Source organism: Rhinoderma darwinii, chromosome 12 (assembly GCF_050947455.1).
Source record: "Rhinoderma darwinii isolate aRhiDar2 chromosome 12, aRhiDar2.hap1, whole genome shotgun sequence".
Lineage (NCBI taxonomy): Eukaryota > Metazoa > Chordata > Amphibia > Anura > Rhinodermatidae > Rhinoderma > Rhinoderma darwinii.
This window is the reverse complement of record NC_134698.1, coordinates 53,361,339-53,372,610: the sequence shown is the minus strand read 5'-3', so window position 1 is coordinate 53,372,610 and position 11,272 is coordinate 53,361,339. Positions and strand designations below refer to the sequence as shown.

The 11,272-nt window shown below is 43.5% G+C and overlaps 1 protein-coding gene across 2 annotated transcripts in view; it reads right to left on the bottom strand.

Moving 5' to 3' along the window:
* BAZ1A (bromodomain adjacent to zinc finger domain 1A) overlaps positions 1-11,272 on the bottom strand; it is a 98,931-nt gene that overhangs the window by 1,578 nt on the left and 86,081 nt on the right. For both annotated transcript variants that reach the window (XM_075844149.1, XM_075844150.1), the window contains exons 26-27: positions 717-862; positions 504-591 (exon numbers count right to left, since the gene is read on the bottom strand). In XM_075844149.1, the coding sequence (XP_075700264.1) occupies positions 504-591; positions 717-862 (234 nt within the window). The remainder of the gene's footprint in view (positions 1-503; positions 592-716; positions 863-11,272) is intronic.

Here is an 11,272-nt window from a genome sequence, read left to right as displayed (position 1 = left end):
GTTATATGGGTTTATGTAATGCTCTTTATTGTAATTAGCTCAGTCCTGATGGACAAAAGCTGGCCATAGAAATAAAATGAGGTTCTGTTCACACTAAAGCCATGGGTTCCGACTAACAAGGCCATGACAGCTATGCTGAATATTTGGTCAGTCGGGGATTCTGCTATTCTTGCCATTAAAAATCCCAAAAAATGTGACAAACGCAAGATGTGAACAGAGTCAAACATGCAGCAATAAGGGTGTATTTACACAAGTAGTTTGTCGCAATTTTTGAAATTACAATCCCATTTATACTTCTGTAAATGCACCCCAAGCTGTTCAGATAAGTTAACACCCCATTAATATCCAATACATGTGCAGTTTGGCTGTATGTGCATCTGGGAGAAATGGGTGAGAAGCTATAGTACTGATTTTTTTTTTAGTAGAAACACTTTAGTAAAAAACAAACAATAAGCCATAAAGACAACACAAAGGAAAACGAGATTGTTCTAACAACTACTTACATGCAGACTTGTATTCACATTTGTTCACATTCTCACGGATAATGTTTAAGGCAATGGGTCTCTTGATAATGTCAAAGTAGTCTGGAACCTATAGAAGAATATTGCAAATGAATCGTACACAGCTAGTACATTGACTGCACATGGAATATATATCCGAATTACATCCTTCTCTTACAACACAATATTTAAGCTGCATAGACAAAGTTACAATACCTGAATCTTGGACACCAGTCTCATGAAAGGCCAGCTGTCATTGTGCCTCACCAACTCTACCACAAGCTGCTCACAGGCAGACAACTCATGTACACCCTGCTGTCTCCCAGAACTCCTCCTGTTTCCTGGATTCCCAGAAGAAATCTCTGAAGGACACAAGCTGATAGGTCAGTAAAAGTTAAGACATACATAGTAAGCAACATTACAGAATTCACCCTGCCTAGAACTATTTTATCTCAGTAAAGGATCAAACAACAACAATTAACCCCTTCCCTCTGCAGCCATTTTTCGTATTTTCCCTTTTGTTTTTTCCTCCCCACCTTCCAAAAGCCATAGCTCTTATTTTTCTATCAATATTGCCGTAGGAGAGCGTGTTTTTTTGCGGGACGAGTTGTACATTTCCACAGAACCATTTTTTGTACCATATAATGTAGTGGGAAAAAGAGAAAAAAAAAATATATATATATGTGGGGTGGAATAGGAAAAAAAAACCAGCGACTCTTCAACCTTTTGGGTGGTTTTGTTTTTACGGCGTTTACCTTCTGGTAAAAACAACATGTTAACTTTATTCTGTGGGTCGATACGATTACAGCGATACCAAATTTATATAGTTTTCTTTGTTTTATTACTTTTACAAGGAGAAGAACGGATTGTTAAAAATAAAATAAAATTTGTCGCCACATTCTGAGAGCCATAACGTTTTTTATTTTTCTGTTGATTTAGCCGTGTGAGGGCTTATTTTTTGCGGGGCGAGCTGCAGTTTATATTGGTACCATTTTGGGGTACATGAGACTTTTTGATCACTTTTTATTTCATTTTTTTGTGGGAGAAGGGACCAAAAAACCGCAATTCTGATGTTTTCAATTTTTTACGCCGTTCACTGTGCGGACTAAATAATAATATATTGTAATAGTTCAGACGTGTCGATACCAGTTATGTTAGCTTTTTATTTATTTTTTACATTGTGCTTGAGGGAAAATGGGAAAGGGGGGGGTTGAGCTTTTCATTTGTTAAAAAATACTTTATTTTACTTGTACCCCTCGGGGACTTTAACCAGTGATAGTTAGATCGCTTGCACGATATACTGCAATACTAATGTATTGCAGTATATCGCGATTCTGACAGTCTCCTATGAAGCCCTGCCTGAGGCAGGCCTTCATAGGAGTACAAAGATAGTGGACCTGGGGGACTTAGTCAGGCCCCCAGGCTGCTGTGCCAACCAACGGCTCCCCCCGATCTCGCCATTTGTGGACCGTTGGGACGTTACAGGGGGTTGCCCCCCTGTTTTTAGTAATTTAAATGCTGCGATCGCTATTGAAAGCGGCATTTAACGGGTTAAACAAGCGGGACCGCGCTCGAACGGGATCCCGCTCGTTACCCGGAAGTGTCGGCTTTAACACACAGCCGACACACTCGCTCTATGGAGTGGTCTCAGCCCGTGAGCCCGCTCTATATTCCCCCACCCGGCGTGCGCCGTATATATATGGCGGATGTCGGGAAGGGGTTAAGACATTATATTTAAAGCGTACCTGTCGTTTCATTTGACTTTTCAGGATAGTCTGCCCAGTGTGTGTACATGAGGAGCAGCACTATTTCTGGCCATTACATGACATATTTTGTATTTAGCACATTTCACCTCTGCAGGTTATATCTGTAGTTTGCAGTTGGCTGAGCTGGTGGTGGAGATTAGCTGCTATACACTGCACACAGTAAGTAGGGAGCATCTACTCCATAAGGCCCTGTTCACAGAGTTTTTTGCTGCGGTATTTGCAGCGGAAATAGCGGTAAACCACGGTCGAAATAGACTCCCAATGATTTCAATGGGAGGTGGAGGTGTTTTTTTACCGTGAGCAAAAAAAATGCTTGTGGGAAAAAGGGACGCCCTATCTTGAGGCGTTTTTCGCCTCAAAAACACCATTGAACTCAATGGGAGACTGAAATAAACAAGTTTTTTGTCCTGATTTTCGGCAAAAAAACGCGTACAGAAATTCATTTGGTCTCTTGGAAGAAATAAGAAACAAAACGCCTTAAAAAAACCGCATCTAAAATCGTGTCAAAACCACCAATTTTCTGCCTTCAAAAAAACTCCGTGTGAACAGGCCCTAACTGTCTCTCTCACACAGAAACAGAGGTACGGACCTGTACTGAAGGTTGTAATAGAAAGTTCTAGCATCAGATTATGCCTGTGGTTCTGCTCTAATCTCCTGCACTTCATGTTTACTCTCCTCCCACCCTCCCCTCTCCATAGACATGTGTAAGCTATAATCTATGGGAGCTGCAGTCCGACTCAAGACCAGATGCATATAGCTGAATTTTCAGAGTGAAAGTCAGTTTAAAGGCAAGGTGTCATGATTTTTTTTTACTATATTGCTTTTAATAAAATATAAACAAAAATTGTATTTATTAGTGTTGTCACGTTCTAATTTTTACTGTGTTCAAACTTTTACTTCTCTATGGGGGCTACCATTTTTTTTTCATCTCTATATGTGTCGATTAACGACACATACAGAGATGGAATACGGCACATACAACCCCATAGAGAATGCGAACGGGAGCCGTTCCATTCTCAGAAGCGTACTGTGTGGGAACGGCGCATGTGCCGCTCCCACACAGACCAAAACTAAAGCTCGTTCGCAGAGCGAAATCCGGCGCCATTTTCAGGTGGACCGGAAGCCACTGCCGGACAGTAAGATGACAACTTCAGGCCGCGGCTTCCAGCCATATGTTCAGGCGCAAGGAATAGGAGCGTAGACCAGTGGAGGCAGGTAATTTATGTTCGTGTATGTGATGTGTGTATTATGTTCGTGTGAAACGGTCTGCTGAGCCCTGTATCTAATCCTCCTACACTGTGCAGTCGCTCAGAAAATGGCGGCACACAGTGTAGGAGGTTTGAAGATACAAACTACTCCTTCTCCTGGCACTAGCCGGAATAAGGGAGGGGGGATTGTGTGAGGACACTAGAGGAGAGTGTGTCCACCCCAAATTTGCAGCATAAATCAAATGAGGTTGCTTTACCACATTGACCATGCTGCAATTTTGGGAACTGCTCACTCTAGTGCCCAGCACATGGAAATGTTATAAATTAGAATCTAATTTATAATATTTCCTGACTTATGAAAAAATTAAAACAATGTGTAATCACTCAAATATAAATTGTTTAACTGAAAAAAATGTAAAAAAAGTTTCTAGCGACACATAACCGCGATCGGTTTTTTACATAAACCGCATCAAAAACACGTCGGCCGTTCTCTGAATTTTTTTTACGTCTTCTATTGATTTTAATGGGGTTTTTGAGGCGGTAAACGGGTCAAGCTAGGGCAGGTCGCTTCTTTTTCCCACGAGCATTCTTTTCTGTTAGCGGGGGGAAAAAAACCGCCTCCACCTCCCATTGAAAACAATGGGAGGCAATTTCGGACTTTTTTTGCAGTGTCAAAAAACCGTATGAACAGGGCCTAAAGCTTTGTTCACATGTTTTGTTCTGATGCTCCCTTTGAGCTTCCCGTCGGAACAGGACCCTGACCGAAAAACGGAAACCATAGGTTTCCGTTTGCATCACCATTGATGTATGGATGTTCAGATAGCACCAGCAGTGGGGGAGTGGGTGCACGGATAGGGGCCCAACCCGAATCAGATTGTGCCGGATACTTTTTTTTCTTATGCATCACCATTGATTTCAATGGTGACGGATCCGGTGCCAATGGTTTCCGTTGACGTCAGAACGGGACTCCGACGCAGATGTGAACGAAGCCTAAGGCCTCATGCACACGACCGTATTTTTTCCCACCCGTAAATACTGGCGTAAATACGGGTCCGGTGTCACACGTATTCAACCCGTTTTGCACAAGTATTTACGGACCCGTGCCCGTAAATATGGGTCCGGTGTCACCCGTATTCCACCCGTATTTACGGGCACGTTTTTGGCGGCAAAATAGCACTGCACTAATCGGCAGCCCCTTCTCTCTATCAGTGCAGGATAGAGAGAAGGGACAGCCCTTTCCGTAATAAAAGTTAAAGAAATTCATACTTACCCGGCCGTTGCCTTGGTGACGCGTCCCTCTCTTCACATCCAGCCCGACATCCCTGGATGACGCGGCAGTCCATGTGACCGCTGCAGCCTGTGATTGACCTGTGATTGGCTGCAGCGGTCACATGGGCTGAAACGGCATCCAGGGACGGCCAGGACGTCGGGCCGGATGTCGAGAGGGACGCGTCACCAAGGCAACGGCCGGGAGACCGGACTGGAGTAAGCAGGAAGTTCTCGGTAAGTATGAACGTCTTATTTTTATTTTTTACAGGTTGCTCTTTATTCTGATCGGTAGTCACTGTCCAGGGTGCTGAAAGAGTTACTGCCGATCAGTTAACTCTTTCAGCTCCCTGAACAGTGACTATTTACTGACGTCGCTTAGCAACGCTGCCGTAATGACGGGTGCACACATGTAGCCACCCGTCATTACGGGAGCTCCATAGACTTCTATGGACTGTCCGTGCCGTTATTACGGCCTGAAATAGGACATGTTCTATCTTTTTTAACGGCACGGGCACCTTCCCGTAAGAAAACGGGAAGGTACCCGTGGCCAATAGAAGTCTATGAGCCCGTTATTACGGTCGTGTGCATGAGGCCTTACTCTGATAAGATATATTACAGAGTTTGATATAAATCACCTGTACTATTCATTTATGTTAAGTTAGTTGAACGACAGTGCCCATTTAAACACTATTTCTGGTTTCAGTAGAGGTGAAGATAGAAACCTGTGAATTAAAGCATGAGCTGAACCATAAGTGACCACCACTTCACTGAAACCAGGGGAACTGGAGTAAGGGCTCCTTTGAGTTTTGCAGCACTCTCCCTTATCCGGTCTGTGAAGTATTTTTCACACATAGAGGTCTGTTATTCTAAAACACTTTCCATAGTAATTTTAATAACAAATGTGCATGTTGTTTTGACACTTGAAAAAGACTAAAACATGTATAGATTACATATGAAGCACCCTCCCTTGTAGTGCTAAGCGGTCCATGTGTGCTAAGGTAAAACCACATGTTGCAGCTGCTGTACAGAGCACGTTCCGGAGCATAAGACGTGCTGTGCCATTGAGTACAGAGGATGGACATCTATCAATTCTGAACAAGTTAGCTATATTGCAAGTTTTGTTGAAGGGAATGTGTAATCAGAAAATTACCTATTTAAATCAAGTTTTATGTTAATCGTATTCTGAAAGATTTTATTTTTTAAAATTTTTTAATCTATATTTAACGAAGTACAGTAAAAAATATAGTGTAGTACCGTGTTAGCCAGAGACAATACGAAATGTTAAATACTTTTGTGTCAAAAAAGACAAAAGTATAATAGGTATGATACCTTTATTGGCTAACCATAAAAGTTCTATATGCAAGCTTTCAGAGTCATTCATTTGTAAACTGCCTGAAGAAGGAGCCTCTGCGCTCTGAAAGCTTGCATATAGAACTTTTATGGTTAGCCAATAAAGGTATCATACCTATTATACTTTTGTCTTTTTTGACACAAAAGTATTTAACATTTCATAATGTACATTTAAAAAATAAATCCTGAAATCTTGCAGTTTTCACTCTGGGCACTGAGCCTCACAATAGACTGACACTTCCTTTTCTATATAGGTCACTTTAACAGTTATTTGATTATCTTCAAAGGTAGGATTACAACGGTAGGCAACCTTTCTATTATAAAGCTGGAGGCAGATACCAGGATCCTCCCTCCTCCCTGCACAATGACTTCTGCACAGGTCACAAAGCATGCCTAAAAACCGCTCACAAAGAAGTCATTGAATATCTCCAGTTTACAGGATCCTATGGCCCATGTGTAAAGCATCTCTAAATGCGGTTAACAGCAGCTTAGGCAAGATGTCTGCCCCATAATCATGTACAGAAAAATAGGATTTTTTGAGCAATACCCATAAAAATCCTTTTCTTGTCCGGTCCATTGGGGAACACAAACCATTGGTATATGCTGTTGCTAGGTCATGAAAAAATATATAAATAAAAAAGGGTTTGGCCACTCCAACAGAATAAACCTCTCCTTTAGGAACTGAGCTGGTCAGTCAATTCAGTCAGTATTCAATCTTATACCCTGAGCGTACTTCCCACACCAAGGAATCCGAGATGTGAGAGAGCCAGACGTCCTTGAAGAATAGAGGTCCGCCCACCCCCCTTAATTCAGGAAGAACTAGTCTAACCCACTGTGCCAAGAGGAATGGGGCTTTAAGGAAGGTCGGTTCTTGGAGACCTGGCTGCTGTTTGGATGGCTACAGACCGAGGACTGTGAAAGAGATGAACACGAGGTCCCGGTCTGCTGTAGTAACAAAACAAGCCTTAGTTTGAGGCAGGCCAGTGCTTTTCCCACCTGTTGCTTCCAAGATTATTTTGTCCAAGCATGCTTCAAAGAGCCAACGAAGGGAAGAGCCATCGAGATGCAGTCTTGGCAGACCAGCGTTTGAGCCATGCCATCCGGCGACCAAGGAAGAGGAGGTGCGAATCACAAGGCAATTTGCATCCAGGGAGGCTTCCCAAAGGTTTATATGGTAGTCTCGAACAGTTGTTGAAAGGGATCCACCAGAACATTAGTGGGTGCCCTTGAAAGGAGAACATGATACAGAGTTGGTGAGTCTATTCAGTAAAGGCTCTGCTCACCCATGCAGAAGCAAAGATGGGCCACAAGGCCGAGCCAGCGGCCTCAAAGAAGAGTTAATCAATGCGGCGGATCAAAGTATTGCAGAATAAAGTGGATTCTACCATAGGAAAAACAATGGCCTTGACCAGATGGGAAACTGAAGGATCCACTGCCACAGGCTCTAACAATTTTGAAGAAATATTCTCTAGAAGAAGATACATATGATCCACAGAGGTCCAAGCAAATTACTTATCAGGTTTCCAATACTTGGAGACTACCTCGTTAAACGCCAAATGGGAGCGGAAAGGTGTGTGCCATCAACTGAGGCAAAGGAAGGGGAGAGTCCCCATAGTAGGAGATGGGTTTGCACATTTAAGATGCATGTTGAGACTGTCCACCGTAGAGAACAACCTGTAGGATTGCTATTCATTCAGTGGCAGATAGTTCCCCTGGAGGGAAAGGGAGACTGATGAGGCAGGAGATACTGAGGGCCCACTTAGAATGCCTGCCACGGGAAGAAGACGTGGATGGAGAGTCAGAGGAAGGTTGGTCGTAAGGTGAACCAAGATGCTCATCAAAGAGACAACCCTGGAGCAGGAATGAACCCATTGCGGTTTGGCTTTAGCATCAGGCGTGGGCATTGCTGGAGGTGGCTGAGCCACAGGTAAGGCGCCCAAAGATGCGCAGAGGGGAATTTTTGTGCCAAATGTGGAACAGGCAATGCTCCTGTCGGGAGGATTCTTCTTTGGTGTCTGACATGGCAGTATAGGGGTCACCACGTTCCTCAGTTACAGCTAAGAAAAAACTAGCGACTGAGTCCACTCAATTCACTGCCCTGCCTCTTGCAGTATTTCACTGGCTGCCTTAGATAACCTAGAGTGTTTTAGCTATATGCTTCCCTACTGTAATTTTCTGGTTCAGTGTCCGAGAAGGGTTTAGGAATGAAGGAGCGGTTGCCAAAGACAGATTCTACCCCTTTGGAGAATAAACGGTTTCAGTGCCAACAGCCCTGGAGTGGTCCGGTGATGCTGTCACCCCTGCCCCGACTCGTCTGAGAAGCAGAGAGCAGGAGAGGTTGATCTGCCCATTCCACGTGCTGCAATTGGTTGCTGGCAGTCCCGAGACAGCCGTGAACCTAATACTAGCCAAGAGAAGAGGAACAAGCATAAAAAGTTAGACCAGGTGCGAAGTCCACTGTGTGCCAGCTGCAGTGACGTGGGACACTGGTGAGGAGCAAAGGGGCAATAGAGAAGCTTGCGCTATTGTCCATCTTTGGCATTTCAGGGGGGACAACATTGCTTTGAAACACTAAGTGCCTGCAAGATATTCGGGAAAGTAGGGGAATAGTGTTTTTCTTGGAGGAATTAGGAAAAAATAGATAAGAAAAAAAGCAAAGACTGCCTGCTGTACCATGAAGGGTATGGACACTAAGCAAAGAACCACTAGCTCAGTGTCTGTATGAGGGGCCAACAATTAATTTTTTTTTGTGTCACGCCTCCGTGTGGCAGTATCATACACACGTGGTCCGTGTCCCCCAATGAGACGAACAAGAAAATAAAAATAGACAATGAAAAAAATATATATATATGAAAGTTTCAGTATCTGTTTAATTAGTAAACAAATAAAAATAGCCATAGGCGATCTATTCCCCGTAACTTGTTGAATGTCTGAGCTCCAAACATTCTAAATACTGCCTTAGGCCAGGATCACACACGCAGTCCTGATGGAAGTGTTTGGTGCAGTTCTTTAAGCTAAATACAGGAGTGGACACAAAAGAAGAGCTGCATCAGTCTTTTCTTTATACTTTAATCCGCTTCTAACTTTGGCTCAAAGAACCGGAGGCAAAAACTCCATCACAACTATGTGCGATCCCGGCCTTACAGATTTGGGAAATTGCCTCTAACTAATAGTCTTAAACCGTTAACGCCATTTATGGACTTTTTTACGTTACATAAAAAAGGGGGAAATCCAAAGTCAACATCTAGAACGTGCAGAAATGTATCTTTGGTGCAGATTTGTTATACATTTTCCCCATTGGATTCAAAGGGGCAGTAAAAATCTGCAACAAATGGCATAGCTGCAGCAAAAATTGCAACAAGAAAAAAAAAACCCCACAAGAAAACAAAGCAATTTCTCTCCCCTGGCGATGCATCCCTGCTCCCATTGGCTGGGTATGATGAGCTAGTCTCCTGGGATGAAGTTTTGTCCCATGTGACCACTGCAGCCCATCACAGGCTGTCAAGTCATCCCAGGAGGCCGGCTCAACAAAACCTATTGGGAGCAGGGATGCATTAGTAAGGAATTTAGATGCGGTGCACCCTCTAACGGTTCAATACCGTTAATTCATTTATTTCGATACTAAGCAGTGCAAGCGCACAGCTTAGTATTGTAACACATAAATGTAGTCAGAGCAGGGCTACGGGTGTGTAATACAGCCATTGCCCCGCTCCTGACAACAAGTGTGCGCGCGGTCAGCATGATGTGATACGGCCGTTGCTGCACCAGCACTGAAGACAGAACACTCACTGCAAAACACCCCAATGTTCGGTCTTCAGTTCTGGCGCCGCCGCTCAGAGCAGCGCCGGCCGCATTACCTCATACTGACCACACGCACACACTTGTCAGAAGCGGGGCAATGGCTGTATTATACAACAAATTTAAGCGTAATTTATGACGTCCATCCCAGGGGGCAACAGCCTTCCTAGGGCCAAAGGAAGTGTTGTTACCTGAAACAGGCTGTTGCCCGCCAGGATCATCCTCCTTTACCCCTTTTGTCTGTAGACATTTTCTGAGCAGAAATAAAAAGGATTTTTACACCGGATGGAGAGTTACCACTTTTTATTTTAAGTCGTTCTTTGGATAGCTAGATACCCTTCAGCTGAGCAGCGTGACCTGTTATATAAACACCCCCCCCCCCCCCACGGAGACATACCTGCTCCTAGGATAAAGCAAGGACTGAGTAGTGCCGACCTATTGACTTTCTTTTGTTTTACATATGTAATTTATAATGTATACTCAGTAAAAACAAAAAAACTGCTCTCTCACTTAAGGTGAGGCACGAGGTATTATGAATTTTAAACCTCCATGTGCCTCACATTAATAGTAATTAACCCCATCATGTGCCTCAGACATTAACCCAATGTTAATTGTGACACTGACAAATATGATGGGGTTAATTACTATTAATGTGAGGCACATGGAGGTCCAGGATTCATCACACCACGTGCCTCACATCAGAAAAATTGAAATTTTTATAATATTGTTGGCAAAGTATCGTTTTTGTAGAGAATTTCATCACTACACAAAGTATCAGTATCAAAGTCCAAATTACGGTATCGTTACAACCCTAGTAAGGAAGTGCCAGGTGAGAGGAGTATCGTTATAATCCCCTCAGTGTACGAAGTAGCAAATTCAGATGAAAAACTAATAGTGCCTTACAAGGACTCGCAGATGGCATCCTTAGAGCCCTTTGTTAAGCCTCCAATTTGCTGATGAGTTGACAAAGGGAGCCCCTCCCATGACATCCTTAGATGCTGCAGTCTATCCACTGCAGAATCTATGGGGTTAAAAACGGACAATATTGCAGTCATCTCGTTTCCCAGCTGTCGTTTGGTTATATTCACATGCATCAGATTTGTTGAAGGAATTTCTGCAACGGTTCTCTTCATCTGAATGGGGCTGGAAAAAATACATGCACATGCTGTGGAAAGCCAATTCAAATAAATGGAACAGATTTTCAGTCACAGAAATTTCTGTAACAAATCTGTTGCGTGTAAATCGACCCTTACAGCAGAGTCCAGCGAGTGTTGATGTCCCTGGCACAGATTTTGTGACACCATCACTGCACCGTACTTGTATGTCACAGGTAGGAAGTAGTTCCTGCCCAGTACTGTAAATGTTTGACGCAGTGCTGGCA